We start from the raw sequence: 22,419 nt of genomic DNA, 5'->3' as shown, positions 1-22,419 counted from the left end.
CCTCTTGTTCGGCTTGGACCGTTCGGTCAACCGGTTGCAGGTCGTTCGGCACCCACTCTTCGAAACAACATCAATTTTCGCTGATTGATTTTACTCCGGTATTAAATTAATCTCCCCCCTCTAATAAGGAGATGGTTGACCCATGAACGCTTTGTCGACTGCCGCGGAAGGTATAATGCAGAGTACACTTTTGTACTCGCAGTATCTCCTTACGTGGAACGATTTTTCTTCGTTTTCACAGGTTTTATGCTCTTCGTTGATTTATGATATTTCTTACTTTTTCGACATCGATGAAACTGCGTGAAAGATTGACACTTATAAAAGATAAAATAATTGGAAAGTAATCGGAGAATCGGACTATTAAGTTGTAAGTGTTTAACCATCGAACGAAGGAACTTGAAACAGTGTTGTCGAGGATGATAGGTTAAATTGAATCGCGTGTCATTGTTTCTTTAGACTTCCCTCGATTTTGCCAGGTGCGAGGCTTCATTTGAAATCCAAAGACGACCGGTTCGAAGTTCTCGTTCTCTTCTAGTTCCATTCAACCGGACGATACTCGTTAAAGACTCGTTCGTGTTCCGTGCTGGTGAATGCTTGTACGAGCCTAAGGTTTACATCCGAATCCGCCTAGTGTTTATCACCTCGTGGACATGCCGTGGCAAATTGGCTCGGGGTGGTGTTTAAAAAGAGCACCCGTGCACGAGACCCAACCGTTTACCTCTTTTTTTCTCGGCTATTTTCTAATTCCGTTTCTTCTTTCTTTTACCTTCGTGCTAGGGATACCTATCTCTCGTTCTTTTCTTCTTTGTTTTCCGATTTCTCTTAGCGTGACACGTGTCTGCGTCGTTTTTCTCCTCGTTCCTTCGATTCTCCTGACATGTAAACGCATCAAATAGATTGTACACCTTTATCGTCTGAACTGAAATTATGTTAGCGTCTGCTATAATTCTCTTCGTTACTTGAGAATGTCGCGACTCACTCGGTAAAACTGATATTTCTTTCTCTGCATACTCGCCATTTTGTCAAGACTCGTTAAAGCGATTTATCGTTGCGAGAGGATTTCGGATATGTCGCAAATCTGATCGTATAAATTTGTCTAATATTTAGCTTGTCACGTATACGCGCGATGGCAAATTGGTTCGCGTTTAAGGGGGCTGCCTGATGCTTGTCGCAACCCCCGTCGCAGGATTTTATCATCACCTCAACCTTTCTTCCTGCTTGTCCCGTTTCGAGCTACCTCTCTCCTTTACCTTCCTCCTTCCTCACTCGTGGAATTTCTTTTTGCTCTTCCGGAGCGTCTTCGAGGAGGAGCCCTCCGGCAAACGTGACCGGACGGGCCCGAATCATAAATTCCGCCGAGTAATGTAACGTCCGACGCGATTATTTACTGATACTTACTCGATGCTCGGAACCCGCCAGAGCAACCTACCCAGTGTTCCCTCAGAACACTTTTCAGCGATCCACGGGGGATAAACTTTATCCACTGTGCACCGTAAGAACCCACAAATTTTGGCTATTTTCGTTGAATTTTTCAAACGAGACGAAAATCAGTTGAAAACTAACTGATTTACAACGTATCGAAGGAATAAATTGTCGTCCGAAAACCATGGACGAGGTATTAACATTCGAATTCGTGAGTTTCTTTAAATGCGAAAGCGTTTCGAAAAAACGCTGAACGGTGGAAATTTATTTTTCGCCGGCAAAATCGTTACGAATTACTGTCGTGGTGGATATTAACGGGGCACTCTTCTCCACCGAGAATAAAGGAGGAAGTTGGGGCGTATATTATCCAGTCGACCACCCCTCTCCGTCGAATTATTAAAAGCTAAACTGGCTTTGATTTATAAGAGGGCAAAGCCATCCCGTGCCACCAAAATTCAACGGTGTGTTGAAAGGAAACGCGATGGCTGTTGGAACGGGAAAAAGGGTGGATAGGGGGTGGAAACGCGACGAGGCGGTACAGAGATTAATTTTATTACTTCCGCTCGAGTAATTATCGCATTACTTGTCGGAGGAGAAAGTTGCTGGCGAACGGGCTGTTGCCGTCATTCTTTTCCAGTCTCTTCTTTTCGCTTCGGTTTTCTTCCTTCCTAGATATGTCCTTGAAATCGCAACTCATCAAGGCGTTATTAATTATTTCGTCACCGATCAATTTTCAGTGGCCAATGGCATATTCGTAAACAGATTTTAGTCGACTTTTTACGCGTAAAGTAGTTCAGTGGTTCATTTTGTAGACAGGTTTTACGAGAAAGAAGCTACAGTTTCCACGAGTTAATACAATTCCGAATGAAAGGAATAATTAAACAACCGTGGAACGCGGTGCGGGGAAACGGCGAAATAAAAACCGTGAAAACCACCCCAACGAACGAGACGGTAACTCGGTCTCGCGTCTTAATTCCTCCGTAAATCGCGTCGTCGTCCGAGCAAGGAGCTGCAGAATATCCGTTGAAAAGTGCGAAGGAAGTAGATAAGAGGATAAAGAAGAAAGGGTTGAAGGAAGAAAGGAATATATACCTGACCATATACACGCAATCCTCCCTTACTCACCCACACAGGAGGCGTGTGCCTGTAAGAAGATCCTTGTTCAAGCTCCTCTTCAGCCTAACGCTGGTGGTTGGTGGTCGGACGGAAAAAAGGGGTTGAAATTGAAATAAAAAAAATCTGGGGACGGACGAGTCTCATCTCCGGCTGAACTTCTCCGGCGCGATACACGTACACCTTTTCTCGCTCGCGAATATTTTAGCCGTGTGGTTGTTGGTGGCGGTGGTGGTGGTGAAGTCGTTCCTTCCACGCCACCCTCCACCCTCTCGGGGGTGGCGAGTTGCAGCTCCCTGGTCCCACTCGTGGCGCGCAAATGAGGTGGAAAAGATAAAGGCCGTGGCGGGCGATCATTAACATGCACGCTCCGCTTTCGAGGCTTTCGAGAAGCCGCTGAAGGGTGACTCGGTGGTAGGTTTTAGTTTCGCGAGAGTTTTAGACGTGCACGTCCCCTATGTATCGTTCTACATACACGAATGGAAAAAATGTACATGGTTAGGTGGCATTATGTACCGATCCGTTGGTACAGGTACGGATACCAGTACTCGCGCCAGTAGTAACGATCCACGTACAGGGGAGAGCGACACTCTGTTTTTTTAACGTAACCTGGCTCAGATTTACCAGAAAATTTCAAACATAGTTTTAGTTATTCTCGATATAGGAGTATCGTAAATTTTCGTTTAACGAATAATTAACTTTGGCGGCAGCGATTCGCGAAAACCTTGAAGTATTAATGTCTTATCCGAGACACTCTGTATAGGTATTAACCCCTACGGTTGGAAAAGAAGGTGGGAAGATAGGAAAAAGGAAGAAGGCCGAAAGAGACGGAGGGGAGGGACGAAGAGAGAAAAAGGAAGAGCTAGGAAGGAGTGGTGAAAACTCGCGAGGAGAAGCCAACCTAATGGCGGCAGCAATTAACAACAAACACCGCTCATTAATCGCGAGAGAGTCCTCGTTCTCTCTGTCTCCCTTCATTTTCTCTGTCCTTTTGCTTCAGCCGTTACTCCGAAAAATCCGTCTCGCTCCTTCGAATCGTGCTTGTCTCGGCTCTGTCTTGTATTATCTCGTCTCGCTCCGTTCCTCGGTACCGTTCTCTCTTTTTTTTCACCGGGAGCATCGCTTACCCCTTTCACCCTTCAGCGAGTCTTCCAACCGTCCACGAAGTTTCCTATTAAAAGGGAAGGTATGATAATAACGCGGCGGCTCTCGACGCGGTCTTTTCACTCGAACGACCGGTACCGTTGTTGTTGTACGCTTCTACGCGTGTATGCGTAGCAAAAAGGGTGTTACTTTTACGGGGATACGCGGCTCGTTTATCATATGGGAGTAAGTTTTCCTAACTTCTTCGTAACTCGATTGATTAAAGCGGAATTAAGGGACGTATCGCGTTCCGCGTCGTTTCGCCCGGGGAATCCAGTTGACAAGATTATTTACGTCGTTAGTTCCGTGCAAGATATTCGCCTCGTAAATAATTTTGTTGGACTCGGAATGTGACTGGACATAGGACTGCGAAGGGTTAAGAACGGAAGACGAGAAGAGAGAGGAAGATCGAACGGCGTTGAAGAAAGATTTGAAATTACCGAAAAAAAAGGAAACAGTTTTACCAACGATCGCGTCGGGTCTGGCGAACCTCTGAAAGCAGACACACGGAGGCAATGAGGGATAATTTTTCGTATGCGCGAGACGCGCCGGGAGAAGTTCAGTTAAGATCGTTCGGTTCCGTTTCGTTGCCGCTTTCTCTCGTGTTCGAAGGAGCGTCGATTTTTTTGCGAAATATTCGTGGGGGAGCCGAGACGGACGTTAACACGAGAAGATCGAAAGCAAATCGAAGACGAGGAAAGTCAGAAGAGGGAGCCGATGCTACCGGTCGAGGTGCGAAAGAAGGAACAGAAGGCGAGAGAGCAAACTGCGACAGGACATGCGAGCACGAAGATGAATCCTGATCACGCACGTTCCCCCATTTGGTTCTACCGGCGGTGCTCTCGTTCTTTCGCGTCTTCGATAATTGGAAATCAGCCTGAATATAAATAAACCTCCACGATCTCTTCTCTACTCTTCTCTTTCTCTCTTCATCAATCGCGGATATCCTTTTCTTCGAGAGGTGCTTCTTCATTTGCATAATGGTTCCTCGTTGGGGGAAAGGAAACAGAATGTGGTCCACCGGGGGGAAAAGGTCAACTGTCTACAAAGTTATTTCGGGATTTCCTCTTCGTTTATCCGACAATTTCATTCTTAACCGTCTAAATTTAACCATTTGTCTTACGAATACGATTACGATATACCAGAGAAAAATATTTGGACGTTTGTTCAAAATTCGTTGCGTAAGTTTTTCGCGATAGCGAAGCATCTAAATATTTGCGAACGATGGTACGCGTAATTTTCGTAAAAAGCTTAAACGTTTACGATGCGGCGGCAAGCGAACGTCACCCAGCAGAATTTCCCTGTCAAACGTTTCGCAATTAAAATTGAGAACAGAATTTCTGATGTTCCTTTTGCGAGAAACGTTGGCTCTTTTTTTTTATCGATCCACCGGTTATTACCGTTGTTTTCGTTTTCTTCCCGTGGCCACTTTCATTACATCACGCGTGGCTCGAGGAACGAGCGAAAAGCGAAAGATGGAAAAAGAGAGAGATAGCAATTCCACGCTACATCGTGTAAATTGCTGCGATTTAATTACTCGGTGACACTCGGTGCCGCGTCACCGGCCACGGGTTAATTATCGCGTTAACAAGGCTCGATATTAACGCGCGTTTCACCCCAAAGATGATGAGATGAAGTTTTTCTGAGCGCGGTACCAGGTCGACTACTCTTCGTCTCTTCGTTAACGCGAAGAAATCTTTGAAGGATCCCGGCTGGTTAAAGGGACTTCCTCTTATCGCGTTGCCAACACCAGCAACAGTCCACCGACAGAAATGACGTTCTGCTCTTCGTGGTCGACGAGTGTCGAGGCATTTGAATTCGAGTGTCAAGGAAAGTAATGAGGAGGGCAGCGTCTTAAAGAAAACGTTCAAGGCGGAATTGGAAAAGGGGATAAGGAAATCGCGAATAGGAAACGTCGAGGAAACTACCAGCGTATCTTTGAAAAGGGCGGGCCTTTTGATTTATCGCAACATTTTTTTTCCGGACGATTCGACGGTTTGCAGCTGCCGGCGCAATGTACATCCGCTGACAAATTATGCGGAAATACGTGTAAAAAGGAGGCGCGACGACGTCGTTCATTGAGAGACTGCTTGAATATGCAAACATGGCCGGCGGAGAGATCGTTTAATGAGTTTCACGGTGTGAAACACGAACGAAAGCGAAGCGAACCCGATTCACACGAACCGGAGCCACTGTCGAGGGAAATTGAATCGTTTTGCTTCATTTTTTTCGAAAAACTTCGTCTCATCTGCTCCATTCTCGTCGCCGACTATATTGATACTAACGATGACTGGTAGGAAATTAATTGATAGGTTTTCGATGTATGTTATTAAAGTTTACGCCATTCGTCTTACTTACGCTTTCGCTAAGTACTTCGATGAATTTTCAAATTGTTTACTATTAAGATATGCAAGATCCGTCGTAACGTAACAAAAGGTTTCTGTCAATTTTTCCAACGATTATGAACATCGCTGGAATTGCGCGGCACACGTAGGCACGTAGGTTACGAAGGTTGTTGTCGGTTGACGGATTCACGCGTCTCGAATGATCGTTATAGGAGCTGGTAGGTTTCCAACGCTTGGTCCAGATCCCGGGTCAGGTATGTAACGTTGTAATTTCAGATAAGCGTGTCCCAGGAGACACGCATTGTGTCGGTGGCCGGCTGTCCTCCGGGGCTTCCTTCGACGCGGACCGCGTGTCGCACAGGATGTTCTCTCTTCGTGTACACACGCACACGCGTTTACGCGAGCTCACACGCTTTGGCTCCCCTCGTTCATTACGCGGTGAATCGCGATATCTCGACGTTACGACACCCTTCGTCCTCTCGAGATTTTCGGGGTTGCGAGGATCCTTGCACTTTGACGCTCGTTGCTCGCGTTTATTATTGCGATGCAACCGGTTACATCGTAATTTACGACGATACGTCAACTCGTTACCCACCTTCTATTGTCACGTTCGCTTAATTAACGGCGTAATTAACGTGGCTATGATAAGAACTTTCTTAAAATCTGATCTTTTGTCTCGTAACACGAGAATCCCCCGTCGAAAAATTTTCTGTATTGTTCGAATGGAGGAAAATTGAGAAATTCTGATTTTCATTGTTCCCGCTGGTTTCATTGTCGACGATCGACCAGAAAGAGTGTGTGAATTCACCCTAAACGGTGACAGAGGGAAGGGAGACGGAGAAAATGACGAACCGATGATCTTCCCTAGGGACGCCCACATGGGGACACGCCAGAATGGGATTCTTAATTAATCTTTGCATTTCCATTAGGATTTACGTTATTGCTTCAACTGTCCGCTAAATAGATTCTTCAGCGACAGGGAGATAAAGCGTGCCGCGTGTTGATACGTTGCTTCCGATTCGATTTCATTCCATTTCGTGTACTTCGATAAGATCGTACATTATGGAAATAAAAAAGACATAGAAGTTACATCGAGTTACAGCGATCGTCAAATTATTCCATAGAAATTAATCGAGGCCCGAACAAATAATTGCTTATAATAAAATCTTACAATTACGAAGTTTTTTATTTCGATCACCTCGGGAAAATAAAGTTAGCGATGGTCAAGCCTTATCCGGTACCATTTGACGGACCACTTAACAGCGTGTTTGGCTATGGATTTCGGTGGGCGGTGTGTGTGGGCGAGTCCCATAAGCTTCTCGTTTATGCATAACACGGTGAGGAAATTAATGCATAGATGTTATATTAGATCTCGAAAACTTGTCTGCCATATACCTAGTGATTAAAAACGATTTTGAAACGTTCGAAAATCCTATCAACTTCAACCACGAAAGTACTAATGACATTTTAGAAAAGTCTGGCCCGTGTAACTGATTCGAATAATAATTGCAGAATACTTTAATAACAGTTATCGAACGAACGAACCGAACGTTTTCGAAGGAATAATTAAAAGTCGAGTATCATTTTTAATTGGCGTTCGTGGCGCTGGTTAATCGTTCGCTTTTGCAATAAGGATTTGCAGCGTCATTTGACGGTTCTCGCTGTCATCATTGTAGAACGGTGGCTGTATAACAGCGAAACGCCACGTGAATTCGATGAACTTTCGGTTAACCATAGGCCCGGACTTTTTAAAAGGAGAGACCGACTTGCGAAACGCTTCAGATAAATCGGCAGCAAGTCGATTCGTTCGTTCGTGTATCTCGAACGGGGCGTGACCAGTCGGTCGTTTAACCAAGAACATAATTAAGAGGACCTCCCATCCTCGTCGTTTTTATCCCGCGGGGCCGGAATGTGGGGCGTGAATTATCCTGCGATGTTGCTCGATAAATTTCACCTCGTTGATTACACCGAGAGCACAGTTCCGACGAGCTCGCCTTGCGGTAGCACGAATAAAAAATAAATAAATAACAGGAATAATATGCATTCGTTTCAAGTCTGTAAATTTGGGATCTTTATTTGAAATTAATATTAGCGTTGAAACTCGATAACACTTTTCGTTTTCCTTTTTACCTTCGTTAAAATTCTCGAATTGCCGATAATAAACGCATCGTTCCAAACACTTTTGAAAGTTCAATAATTTTATTCTTTTTGCTTTCACGTCTCGCGAATAATTCAATCGCTTTCAGTTTAATTTTCGTTCGGAGCATAAATGTAATTTTTTTTTTACGAGAAGTATGCCATCATCGAGATGCGGTGGGATTTTTAGTGTTAATTTCAAAAAGTGGGTACTTTACTCCGAGCATCGGTATGAAAAACTGCGCGAACTCTCGAAACGACCTTATAAATATATTTTTCGTTAGAATTTGCAAACTTTATTCGAGCCACCTCCACCCTCGAAAGTTGGCAAGCCTTATTAACATTCGTGTCGTTTTAAGATCGAAACGACAGGCGAAACGGAGAAAATGTAAAGTGTTCATTATTCCATTATACATAAAACCGGCTGGTTTGGTGCAATATATTACGAGTCTTAACGCACCTGCAGGAGCACGAGAAGTCGTAGGTGATCCTGGCAAAGTGTGAGGCCACGGGGCCACCTATGAGGGCCTCTTCTCATATTTTTCTTCTGTTGGGCTCGCACCAGGCCTCCAGGAATGCGGTCGAAAGGATTTTACTTTCTATTTTACCGCGACGTTTATCGATACTTATTTTAAGGACACCGGCATCCTCTCCGTCCTCTCTGGGCTCCTTTGCTCGATATATTTATAATTTCCGTATTTTAACTCGCGTTAAACTATCGCCGGAACGTTATACTATTTTATAGAATACTGTTTAAACTCGTTCGATAATTGGATCGAATTGACCCAAATTGTATGTACGATTATTAGAAGATTATTGCGAACTAATACTTGTGGCATATCGATTTAAGTTTTACGATATAACGAAAGTATTCAAGTGTTTTCGATTATTTTCTGTTCATAATGGAGCGAAACTTTGAAATCGTTGCTGGAAAATACGTTGTCGGTTTCGAGAGGTTCACCTCGCCGATGCAGGATCAAAAGCAGCGGTGTATCGACGAAGAAAGCTCCCATAAACGGGGGTGTTTTAGAATTCGAACGATGGACGAAGGGGATGGGTAGCAAACAACCATCAGACGTGCCACCCTTCTTGCAATACGACCACTTCGGTGGCTCCCCGCATTTCATCCTCGAGAGGAATTTGGCCTCAAATTAAAAGATCTCAGCCCGAGCCCCGAATGAAATCTCGTCGCACGAGGGGTAGATACGTTCCCGAACTACGATCCACTATAATCTGTACACGGGGTGTCTGGAAATTCTGCGACAAACGTCTGGCGAAACTTTGCGAGTCGTAAAGATACTTTGCAAACATAAGTCAGAAACGAAGTCGTTCTCTCGACTAGATCAATACAAAAGAACCGAGTTTTGCAATCGCGACGATAGATTTTACCAGAGAATAAACAATCGTTCTTTATAAAATGCTTCTTCTTTTGTACGATTATTTAAGTATTTTCATTTTCTTTCTCGGCAAAAATCGTTTTAATTCAATTTCTCGGTGAAAATTACGTTTACAGGAAATGGAATGGTTGAATTTGCAGGTGCATAGAGGACACAAATGTTTTCTTAAATAAAAAAGGAACAAAGCTTTCTGAACCAGAGACATGATTTTAATTTCACTTTATTAAGAATGCTTTCGATGAAAGTTCACTGGTTCTTGTGAAAGAATATTCCGTGTACACCCTGTAGATTGGAGTCATGCGTACTGCAGACCGACTATCGGGCATATTCACGGGCTTAATGCTACCAATATCCCAAAATTAAAACGCGCCGGCGGCCTCGCAAATCATCGCTCGCAACAACGTGTACCCTAGACAAAAGTGACAACGCGATTGGGAGACGTAAAATGGAAGGAAAGTAGCTCGATCTCGACATTATTGTGCGCCAGGACGCTATGGTCCACTCCGTGACACCTGTTCACGATTGCCCTTATTTTAAGTCGAATGTCAGCGTTATTACGTTGTAAATTTGGTAAAATGAAATAAATTTACATACTGCACTGGTCGATAAAAAATTAATAATTATGCTTGTCATATTGATACCTCTTTCGATATTAACTCGGATACGTCAGATGTTTGTATACTTTATATCCGACCGTAACGGCGCGCGAAAAATTGAATTACCCTCGTAACAGGGTGAAGGCAAACCGAGTCAAACGCCATTAGCGTCCATCCACGGCTGGTAGTTTCACGATGCTAAATAACGAAATCTCGAAGGGTAAACGAGTTCGTTTCGACCCTCGACGTGGTCGCTGGAGAGCTTAAGAATTTCAATCTGCGGTCAGAAGGGTGGCACCAGTGAAGGGTGGAGAAGACAACTCCCTTCGTGTGTCCCTCTGGGGTGCGACGTGATTTCATTGTACCCTCCCCCTCGATGTACGGGATCAACTTAAAAAATGATCCAACCACCGTCACCAAACCGATTCGTCAACGCGAGAAGCTAATCGAAAGATCAATGTCGCGTGGTCCATCGATCGTCGATTCGTGATATATGGATAAAGCGAATTTCGTTTGTTCTATACTTTTGCCGACGTTTAATCCTTCGGCTGAGCGATATTTCAATATAATTATATAAATGAAAAAAATCGCTTTAATTTCGAAAAAAACGAAGCAATTTTCACGGCGTGTCGTTTTTGATATTATTTAGCAAACGCGTTAGAACGCATGACAGTTGAAACCCCGTGAAAATGGAGCGACGGAAGGAAAAGAATGGAGCCGACTTGGCTGGTCAGAGTGATACGAGCTATCAGAGGCGACCAACTGGCCTGTTGCACGCTGACAACTTGCATTTGCATTTCCGCTCTTTGCGACCTTTCGTGTACACATCCAAATTCGTCCATTCAACGTGGATCGTCGAAAAAATTCATGGCGAGTCTCCAAACGTTACGATATGAAATATGCATCCGCTGTCAAAGTGAAAATAACGATATCTAATGCGACGCGCTACGATATTAATTATTAATACGCCGATTGCCGCTGTGAACGTATCGTTGTCCAATTGTTCGACATAAGTTTCTAATTTAGTTAACAAAGGAATTGTTCGTTTACCGCCCATTGCAGGAATATTCGGACGAACATACGGTTCACCTAAGGATTTCGAACCACGGTAGCCGAGGGCTGGAAATCGCGTGACCAGGTTCAACGCCAAATTCCCGGCCGGTGCAAAAGCAATGACCGGAGTGGAGACGTTCGCGTGTCATGAAAACGCTCCTGTTTAACCACGACATCCTTTCACACGTGAGTAAACAAATAGACGAATAAAGAGCGTGTGGTCGCTGCGACGATGCATCCGCGTGCCGCCAGCCTCCGGCATCGATTTCGACCGAAATCCCTTGCATTTTGAATGCGAATTTCGCTAGAACGATCGTTAGTCGGTTTCCTAGCATCTTATTTTGTCACCGTTTCGTTTCTACGAATCGATTTTGCCAAAGAAAGTGCAGAGAAAGGAAACGAAACGGGTTACATGAAATTACGAAATCGTAGAAAAAAATATGTAGCTTAAGATTGAACGGAAGCAACCGCATAAATCGTTCGTTAATATTTTCAATGGGAAATAGCTAATGTTGTGTTTACGATCTCTTACACTGCATCAGTTTAATGCTTAAAATTTCACCGGAACAACTACGTACGCGTTTCATTCATGTTCTTAGCACAAAATAGTGTCTGTCAGTTACAGCGAACAAAGGATCCGAGTGAAATTCGTGTAATAATTATTCCTCCGCGTATCTCGATCAGGATATTTCACGGTGGAGACTACCAAGATACATTTAATAGGATATTCAAAGAAAATACAGCTAAACGGATACGCGAATCGATTAGGTCGGTATAAGGTTGCAAAGTGACGTCGGCGGTGATTACAATTGACTTCTGTACAAGATAACGAGCAAGAAAGTTTGTTGGTCCCCCGAAAATCAAGGGAAGGTTCTTAAAAAATAAACGGGGCGCAGCAGTCAGGACATCCATTTCCGCCCTCTTCAAGATCCTTTCTGCCACGTTCCACATCCTCGCCCTCTTTCCTGCGAACGCTACGAGGCGATCCACCTTAATTAATGAGTTTATTGGAAACTCTGGCGTTGTTGGTCTTGGAACACGGCAGACCCGAAGGGCAGACCAGCTAGTACCGGCTCGAGACTACTCGCTCCGTCACTCCTCGCCATTTTAATTTCGCCAAGAAACTTTCTAATTACGAACTTTTCTGATTAATCACAGTAATTAATTAGTAACGTTAGCGAGAGGAGGGAAAATACGAACCAGCTGGATGCAGCAAACTGCTTCCAGTTTCATCGAGTAACGCGCCTTCTCCAACCCCTTCTTCCTCGCTGGCTTCTTTCCGGATTTTCTCGAATCGTTCCGGAGTCTCTTCAGTTCGTTCCGCGTTTCTACCTTACTTCGATACTCCATTTTCATTATTTTTCAAGATTTCAACTTCTCGATTCTTTCTACGATTTCTCTCGTTTCGATCTTAACTCGCCCCTTAAGAAATCGTTTCCAGCTTGGCTCTTTCTTCGCCCAGTGAAACGCATATACTTCATTGTACATTTCCTGATTTCTGACACGAAAATTAACACGTTTAATTTTTCAAGATATTTAACGTACGAGTCACGCTGTTAATGAACCTTATCGATAACGCTGATCGAGCGAAACGCAAGCTCGTTTCGGTGAAACTTTCCAACGAAATTTCAGGTCGCCAGCATTTATCGTTTCTTTTTTTTTTTACATGAGAAGTCGAAGAAGAAACAGACGATAAGGAGAAGCGTCAATGATTAATATCGGGTGGCTGAGAGTTTCCATTAGCGGAGTAATTAATTCACGAAAATGTCCAGCCGTCTTATCTTTCGAAGTTCTTCGCAACCGCTTCCGCGGTTCTTCGAACTTTCGTCAATTAACAGGTCTCAGCAGTTTCCGTTATCGTCGAGTTTGTTCGACGGCAAGCGTGGTTTGCTTCGCAAACTTGGAAAACGACGGACATTTATTATCTCTTTAATAAAAAATAAATTTCGATCGTTCGGGAACCTCGATATTTCTTTCGTCGTCGAATGATATACACGAATCTAGAACTCGCGCGGTTAATCCGACGTTTTATTTCTAGAAAATCCCTTAAAATAGCATGAGATTGCATCGTTAGATATCCTTCCCCTCTTCCTATTTCGTCTTCCTAATAAGATGTTTTGATTGGCTCACCCGCTGGGCTTCGCACCTCGTGGCCGGTTCCTGCAAAGTTCCAACCAGGTAGCCAGTGACTCCGCAGGATCAGGTGTACAGTATCTTTCGTAAACGAAACAAGATTCCACGGACGTTTCGAATTACTCGGTTGGCAACCCTTTCTATCTCTGCCTTCTGGCACACCATCGATATACCGTGTATATCAGGTCATTTCATAGGCAACGTTTATTAATTATTAATACACGTTCCTATGCGATCTACGCCACGATCGATTTAATTAATTAAACTGTTCGAATGCTGTATTTTATGTTTACGAATTTTTGTCGAGGTATAGAATTTGACTAAATTATTGTTAACATGCTACGTGAAAATTTCAGGCAGGAATTGTTAAATGACAGAGAACGATGAGGCATAAAGTACCAGCTTCGAATTACCGAAGGATATTCAAAGTATTGCTGTTGACTGTACGCAGATCGAATCACGAGGACTCCGCACCTGTACCCGTATTCCGTGACTAATTTTAATTCGGAAATTGCTGGTTCCTTAACAGCTATCGTGCCATTTAGATCCGTTCCGATTTCAACCTTGCTTCAGGCATCGATTACTCCTTCGGACAGAGTCAAATCGTCAACCAGAAAAAATGATAAATTGTATGGATTTTTAACCTTATGTTTCGCCGTCATATATCGATGATTAAGAACGTTTGAAAGAGGCTGCTTAAGGAGATATCAAAACATCGATATCATCGAACGATAGGAAAAAGAAGAAAGCAGAAAGACGTTGAAGATTATCTCGAAAGACATTAATAGTGCTCTTACATTCAACGACTTTGTACATTAATTGCGCGATAATCTTATCGACAACTTATTTAAAAAAAAATATCCTTCCTGGACACTGGTCAGGTATCGGGCTTACGAGGTGAGTTCTTCGAGTCTTCCCTTCTTCGCTGCAAAGAAGGAACCGAACTTCGTGCATGCCATACCTATCATCCGTTCACCTCCCTCTCCTCGGAAACGATCCTTTTCTCTTCTTTCTCTCTTTCTCATCGTACCTCACGATCGTCCAGTCATCGTGTAATGACGTGCCGGCTGTCAGACCGTGAGGAGAAGCGAGGCAAGGCGAGGCAGCACAATTCGAGCCACGAAACGATCGGTGTACGGCATCGTCGACAAGACGCGAAGAACAGAGATAGAAGCGAAATAACCACCGCGAGAAAAAGAAACTCGAAAACCATGCGAGAAAGGGAGGAATAAAATGTTATAAAACATTGATTAAACGAGGAACAAAATGATAATTCGATGCGTAGTCCTCGGTAGCGAGCGAAGATATCGCGACTTCATTCAAGATATGGCGAAGAAGCGAATACGAGAATTTCGACGGTCGGATGAGAATTTGGCCACTTTCAAAAGAACGCTTCGGTAACGAATGTGTAAGACTGACTGGCTTTATAAAAACGCTTTATTAGCAAACGTGCAACTTCTTTCTCAGAGCTAGAAAGGTACAACAAAAAATCTGGACACAATCAGTCCGTTTAATAGCTTTGGTCACGTTTCATTAACCGAAGCCAAGAGAGTCTCTCGAACAATAATTGAATCGAAGCGATCCCATACCGATCGCTTTCGCACGATCGACTCCGTTCATTTTCTAGATCCCTCTTAACGTTCCAAGTAGATTCTCGGTGTCGAAAAATTTTGGAATAATTAACCATGGCCGAGGAGGAAAACGCGCGAGACGGTAAGGATCTAATTTCATTGGAGGTTCCTGACACCCAGACGGACATGAACGCGAGGCGAACGTTATAGACGATGTCCATAATGGCGATGACGCGCGGACAATGGTGCGTGGACATAAATACCACGATCGGATCTCCACGGACACGCCTCTGATTAAATTAGGAACGCTCAGCAGTGGCAAAAAAAAACGATTTAAGTGTTTAGAGACTCGAGTGGCTCGTAAGGAGGCTTCAGTGTGTATCGAAAATCATCGACGATCATTTTTAAACGAGTGTTCCACTTACCTTGCTCTAGAGGATATACCATAATATGGAGCTAATAAGAATAGTACCTTGTAGCATTGACATGTAGGGACTTATTACGAAGAAATGTTATGATAACATACTATGGTACATCCTCTATAATTCTCGACGTTGATCACCATCCTTAAATGCTGCACGACTCTATTATAATCGGACGAATTTGTCGCGTTTTCGAATAAGAATATACCTTCGTAGGAAGAAGGTATGGTTTCGATGATACGCGAAGATTCGAGCAACGACGAAATTAATTATGGAGGAAGGAAGGAGTCGGTGAAAAGATGGGGCGAAATAATCAGGCCCACTTCGCGAGTTTCCAGGTCGGTAACAAACTGGAAAACGAATGCGTCGCGAGGCAAAGAACGGAGTCGAGCAGTCAGGATAATTCGTGTGATCAAAGGCGACCGACTCGTTGGTGTCTCGTACTGGCATCGTCTCACCTTTAATAAAGCTATCTGGCATCTCTAATATCTCTTCTCGTTCCTCTCTTGGAGCATCGGGAGGAGTAAGAGGCACGGTAAGCGAGGGAGAACCGAGGAGGATGAAGAAGGACGTCGGCGTCGAACATAGCGGGAGGAACTCGAAATAAGAGAGAAGAAAAGGAGAGAGATGTTGGTGATTCTTTGCACCGAGACACCTTTCCACAACGAGGCCTTGTTCAGCGGGAGAAAAGACACGTCAGCCGTGTACGCACCTCGTCTCTTCGGGGCCATCGATACGACGACGTGGATCTGTTCTTTCGTTCTTACGACTTCGACTGCTTCTCTTTCCCTGCCAGTCTTACTTTATTATACTTATCGGCCGCGGACCGAGCCGATGCTTATCGACGACCGCCGTCAATTAAGCAATTATCGACACCTTCGACCGCGGTGCCAGCAAGGACCCAGATCAACTCGTCTGCTGGCTCATGGCCTCGAATATCGGTCGAAGATCTTCGTATTGGTCCTGTTGTTGCACTGTTTGTTGTTCGCTAGAAATTTTCACGACTCGATGGACTAACTTACGAGACTTCTCTTCTTCAATTTTCTGTCGATCATTTACTTTTCTTTCTTTCGTTAAAACGTAAACTTTTGATTACTTTCGAAGATCTCGAAATTGATTGCTCGCCGTATTTCGTTGAAGTTGCTTCTATTATATTTAATACGCGACGATACCAGTGCCGAAAAGAAAAAAGAGTAAACTCGAAAGAATGTTACTCGGGCGCAGGGTAATCTACATCAACCCTTCGCAGACAATCGTTACCGTGAAATTAATAACCGTACATATTTCACAGTTTTATCTACACATCCCTCATTTATTAGCGGCGCAAGAAGTCGCGGGACGCATCGGAGGTTAATCAACTTAACGAGTTCGTTGATGGACCAGCCCGTGGACTTCGATAACTTCGCTAATGGCTCGCACGACGACGCTTCGCAGCCACGGTCAATTAAGTCCATAGAAACGTTTCCGTATCTCTGCGTTCGTGGATGAACATCGGTGGAGACTTTACTACGATTTTCATGCTGTCGATATAGAACAGTAAATATTGCATTTGCAGATTTTTCAATAAAAAAACGCGTGTTCGAAAGATTAATAAATCGCCAAGGACAGCGGAGAAATAATTCGATTAATCGATGCGTCAATTTTCCTTAAATCAGAGAGCTATCATGATACTCTACTGCGATATCGGTTATCGATCTACCGTTATTTACGAGGCGAACCAGGCCGTGTCAACGTAACAGATTCCAGGATACCGGTGTTCCGATCACGTTCCGCGTGTTCCCCGTCGTGTTGTCCTTACAGGACGCGTTTACGCCGTCCGGTACACGCGTATATATGCGTGTAGCAATTTACTGGCCGAAGAGGAGGCGTCGGGCTACATAAATCAGAAAGACAACGCGTCTGCTTATTAACCACCGGCGATTTATTTCCGCTTGTTGGTACACGGACTTTCCGCGCGCCCATCCATTCGTTTCGCGTCGAACTGTTGCGACAAAATTGAAAAATTTCGTCGCAACGGAAACCGTCTAAATGAACTCTGAATTTCTAGTTATTGTTCCTCTCGACAAACTTGTATTTCCTTCGCGTCCAGAGAAAATGGAAAGAAATTATTTGCTTTACCTTTCGACTTGTTACTTTATTCGGTTGGGACGATCAAACGGATATTCGTGTATGTAAACGAATTCCATACATAAATTTATCGACTTCCGCTCTCTATTCAAAGATATATTCGACGATACTTCCGGCAATTCTTGTGGTTCTTCTCGCGTTTCGACGTATGATAACGCTATCGACGTCAGATGAAAAATAACGCCTCGGTTCGACGTGTCTCCTTCGTTCGTTGCTATTGCCGGATCACTCTCGCGTTCGATTCGAATGTATTTATTCGGTTTGATGTCGATGAAATTTTTACGACCAAAAAATTGATGATTCATCAGGGAGCGCGTAATTGCATAGGTTGTAATTGTTAGGCACGAAAGAAGAGAAAAAGAGGGACGGTCGAAAGGGAAGAACGCAGAGTATCAGGAATGCCAGGAAATATGGCGAGGGCTTAATCGTGGCGGGGTTGGATCTCGTGCAATTAATCGAGGGAGGAGCACGTCGGATTTTAAGGACTCCTCCTGGTGCGTGAGGACCCACCGCGGGTTCCGTCTTCCGTTATTTATGTTCCTGGATCCGAGGAGCTCGGGGGGTCCAAGAATGTCCGCCGTTCCACCAAAACGCGGCTCGACTGTGACTATTAATTATTCCTCTGATCCGTTCACGCCTAACACAGTTTTGCCTGCGTTGTCTTACCTTCTTTCTTTTCATCTGCCTTTAGCTTTAACCCTTTGCCAAAATCGAATAATATCCTACAGTTAAGTTATAATTTGCAAGCTACAGAAAACGTAAAAATTTTCTTTGCCTGTTCCAGCCATGCGATAACGAATGAATCCAAAACTCCGAGAATGAAGCAAAGGGTTAAAGATCATTTATTCAGCTTCCAATTTCAACGTAATAGAAGATTGTCAGTATTTGGCGAAACGGAGAGGATGCGGGAGAAGACAGGATCAATAAATCAAGAATATGCTCGTTCCACCGATACTTTATTTATTCAACCGTCTTAATCCACGCAGAAAACCGCGATTTTTCCGCGGGTTTCGTGGCGCCACTGTTTTTACGAAGGAGCGTCACGCTGTGCCTTAGACGCGAGCGTGTATCTACGATCGCGTACATGCTGCTGGCATACGCGCACGCCTGGAATAATTAACGAGAAGACGCCAGAAAGGGCAAGAAAACAGCAGGTAGAAGGCTCTCGTGAATTGTCAGGTGCCTTCGAATGTCCCCTCGATGTATCTCTTGCGTCTTCCTGAATTTTAAATTCCCTTCCACCCCGTTACCAACCAACCACTTCGTTACAAACAAGCTTTCTTCTCCTCGCAGTCTGCAATTTTCTCTCGAGAATATAACTCTCGAATTCGTTTGATCTACTAGAGTTTTGCGAGTACACTCGATAATAATCGAAGGGTGGTAGCAGAGAGGAAAGGACAATAGGTCGCGTTACAAACTCTCGTATCTTAACGGCCTACGATTCGAGGGTCGTTTACCTTTTTCTCGTAGATATCGCTTTCGAATCGAGTCTAGAGACTCCACGCGATAAGTTTGCTCGGATCCAAAATGGGAGTCATCGCTTTTATTTTACAAGTCGATTTGGTCCAAAGTCTGCGCCACGCGAGGCTCTTGACCCACAGTTAACTCTGAAAGCCTCGAATTCTCGAAGACTCGAGTCCGCGAATAGCATTATAATTACAGTGGCATTTACGCGGTAAAAGTCGGCGAGATTCGGATGAAAAGAGGGAAAACAAAGTGGTTGGGTATAATAGGTAGGAACAACGGGAAAGAACGACAAAACGGCGTGGTAACATCACGATTTATCCTCGCGCACGCGTGATTTATAACGATGCGTACAGTCGCTACTGCACGACGTCTCCGGCCCTCTCATTTGTACGCACTTTCTCTCATTTACGCTCGCGGAACCCACCGAAAATAAGAAGGAGATGAAGAAGAAGAGGAAGAGAGGAGAAAGAAGACGCACACGGACAGGCAACTCGTGAGTGGAGCATGAATTATTCAAACTGGCGGATCTCTCTCGCGTTCGCCGAGTCGTTGATAATGATAATCATGGATCTGGTCGGTAATGATAACTGTTCGTCGATCTCGTTGGACGGATCACGATAATAATGACAATAATCGCATCTCGATGTTACACAAACGACGGACGCGAACGTTCGTGGACCAATAAGCACGATGTGCCAGGACACTTTCGGTGTTACACGATTGAGCACTCGGTGCAATTTGTCGCGTTAAGTTAATTTATCCTGTGTCCACCGTGCTGCGATGATTGGTATTCCCGCGTACTCCAAGGGAAAAGGCGTCCATTCAGACCGGTCTCCTCGGTTCGATTCTGCTTTTCAATATAATGGAGATCCCAGAGAGCACTGGCTGGATGCTAATCTCCTTACCTCTTCCGGATATCGGTACCTGAAGCAGAGAACATGTTTTTATTATATTTGTCGTTTATTAATCGTGCCTCGTTCGTTTGTACACGACATTTCAAGGAATTCTACGATCGTTTTGCAGGTTTCAAGCTTTCTTTAAGTCGTTCGTACGATAAAAAAAGGAAACATTTCGCGTGCCGAGCTTTTGCTACCGTACGCTTATTTATAATTCATGAATGTTAATTTATGTTCCTTGTCGATTATGGTTAATCGACGATTTTAAATATAACGCCGGATACAAATCGATAGGAAACGCAAGTATATTTTAATTATTTCCACTCGTGGAGAAAATTGGGAAAGAAGGGAGTCACAGTCGAAGCGGAAGAGGGATCCAGGTAGACAGAAGGTGATCTGCACCACGACCACGTTGCACGTAGGAGCACGTCGCTGTAGGTAAAACGTACCTACTGCATCCTGCCCCTTCCTCCTCCTTTTTCCTGCCCCTCCCGAGGATCTGACCCACCGACGGTGGCAGTAGCGGCGCGCATAACAGGGTGGACGTTTAACATATGACCGGCTACCAGTGTTATTAATGCGCTGGTAGCGTCGTGCTCGGTTTCTTCCGAGCCCACGTACGGTGCCTACGATCCTCGTGGCTGGGTTGGGGCCACCCGCGGGTCCTCCCTGCTCCAACGGGCCCCTTGATCGCGGAGTAAGAGGCCCACGGGGCCGAGGTGGGGTAACCTTCGCGAGGTATACAGGGAAACGCAGCACTCGAGAAGACGTAACACGACACTCGGAAACTGCGCCGCGACCACGTCGGCCTCGACCCATCCCGTCTTGGCGAGTTATGTCTTCCTGCTGCTTGAGGGTCTAATTAATATGTGTTTAAGCGGAGACACCGTACCTGCTCGACACCGACTACCACCTCGACTTTCTGCATTCTCGAGGATTCTCCAAGATGTGTTTCAACCGGATTCTTCGTTCCTTGCTCTCGTAAATTGATTCTGTTGCGCAGGGTGTAATAGGTAGGATTCGTCCGAGGTGCAAGCTCGTGTTGGATACATGTCGGCATAATCAGATCGCAATTTAAGATCGACGATTACGAGGCGTTTCGAAGGAAAAACTGTACAGAGATCCTGCGTAGATGTCGCGTCAACGGAATAACGCGAAAAATCGCGGAAAGGGAAGAAAAAAATCGTCGTGGGTGTGCCTATTTGTTCGGAGAGGAAGAGAGACAGGTCGAAGTCTGATTCCACGGAGCCGAACGAAGCATCTGACGCGATCCTGCGAGCCTATAGGCAAATATCTCCCGCTCAGCCAGGACATTAGGAGTTCTCCGGCGTCCGGAGGATTATAAATCCTTAATACAGATCGGCACGCGATGCTCGGCTCGTTAGGGTGATGCATGGCCGACTCTGGTGTCCCGGGGTGTACGGTAGCCGATACCAACACAAGCGTACCGGGTCCTCGTACGACAGACTCGTTCCTGCGGGAACGGTTACACCCTCACACACTGCCAGCCACCAGGTAATAATGAGAGATCAGAGATACGGCTCAATATTAATTGTGCGCATCGAGTGTGGCGGTGCTGCTGCTGTTGCCTCCACTTTGGTACCGGAGAGAGAAATCTGACTGCTACCGGCTTACACCGATCCTTCGATGCGATATGTACGATATACGATACAGGACCGTGTGGACCTGATCCTGCTGGTTCGCTCGCGAAAGAGCCACGCATGCTTGATCTTCTTCGTTGCGCCACCAACACGTGGACAATTTTCTTGGATATTTATTTAGACTTCTCCTATTGCTTTGCTTTGCTCGATTAGTCGATACATGGTATTTAACATTTCAGACTAGCTTCGACGTCTTCGTGGTGTACGATACTTAACATTTTCGCTATCGGTACCACGGATTCTTAATTATTTTTGCCGATCTGTCTAATATAGTTCCCATAATACATCTTGTAAGAATTAACGCGTACGAGAAATACGTAGGAGATGAAAAAGGGTAAAAAATCGTGATTGAGACGAGGCCAGAGCTCCTCCTTTTCGTCCTTCCTGATCCTTCTCGGCTTCTCCGCAAACCCACGCCCACGATGTCCCATTGCTCGTTCCACGGAACCGAGAATATTTCCTCTTCCCCTTCCCGCTACGACGTGGGGCCACTTTGAAGATACAATCTCGAAACAAATTACGAACGTTGCTCGCGCTGTCCTGCCGTTTGCGCTCGTCCTTCGCAGCTGGATCGGAATAATCGCGACCCGTTAGCGAGCAGAGTGAGATCGCGTCTTTTTTAAATCGACGCGCGTATCGTTGTCCCTCCACCTCTCGCAGGCCCGAAGGATTTATGGACCGACAGAGTAATAAGTTCCCTCGGAATTAAAGTTCCACGCCTTGTACCAGTTCGCTCTGATAACGATCGAAGTCCGGAGCCGAGGATCGTCACGAGGTACTACTTTCTTCTCTTCGTTTTTTCCCTCTGGCCGTTATCGATGCGCGTCGAATCTCGACCCGATCGTTGGACCGTGTTCGAAATCTGGGTCAGAGTAAGTCAACGAAGAGTATTCTGTCCTGCGTTTGCTCTTCAGGCTTAAGGCAAGATACGGGTTCG

The 22,419-nt window shown here is 44.9% G+C and overlaps 1 protein-coding gene across 1 annotated transcript in view; it reads right to left on the bottom strand.

Moving 5' to 3' along the window:
- Positions 1-18,397: 18,397 nt before the first annotated feature.
- The window catches only part of SoxN (SRY-box transcription factor soxNeuro), an 86,493-nt gene continuing 82,471 nt past the window's right edge, over positions 18,398-22,419 (bottom strand). Inside the window, exon 3 of the mRNA XM_003704129.3 lies at positions 18,398-19,849. Coding sequence (XP_003704177.3) covers positions 19,780-19,849 — 70 coding nt within the window. The 3' untranslated portion in view covers positions 18,398-19,779. The remainder of the gene's footprint in view (positions 19,850-22,419) is intronic.

This window comes from Megachile rotundata, chromosome 6 (genome assembly GCF_050947335.1).
Source record: "Megachile rotundata isolate GNS110a chromosome 6, iyMegRotu1, whole genome shotgun sequence".
Classification (NCBI taxonomy): Eukaryota; Metazoa; Arthropoda; class Insecta; order Hymenoptera; family Megachilidae; genus Megachile; species Megachile rotundata.
Note: the sequence above shows the minus strand (reverse complement) of the source record. Positions and strands in the feature narration are given on the sequence as shown.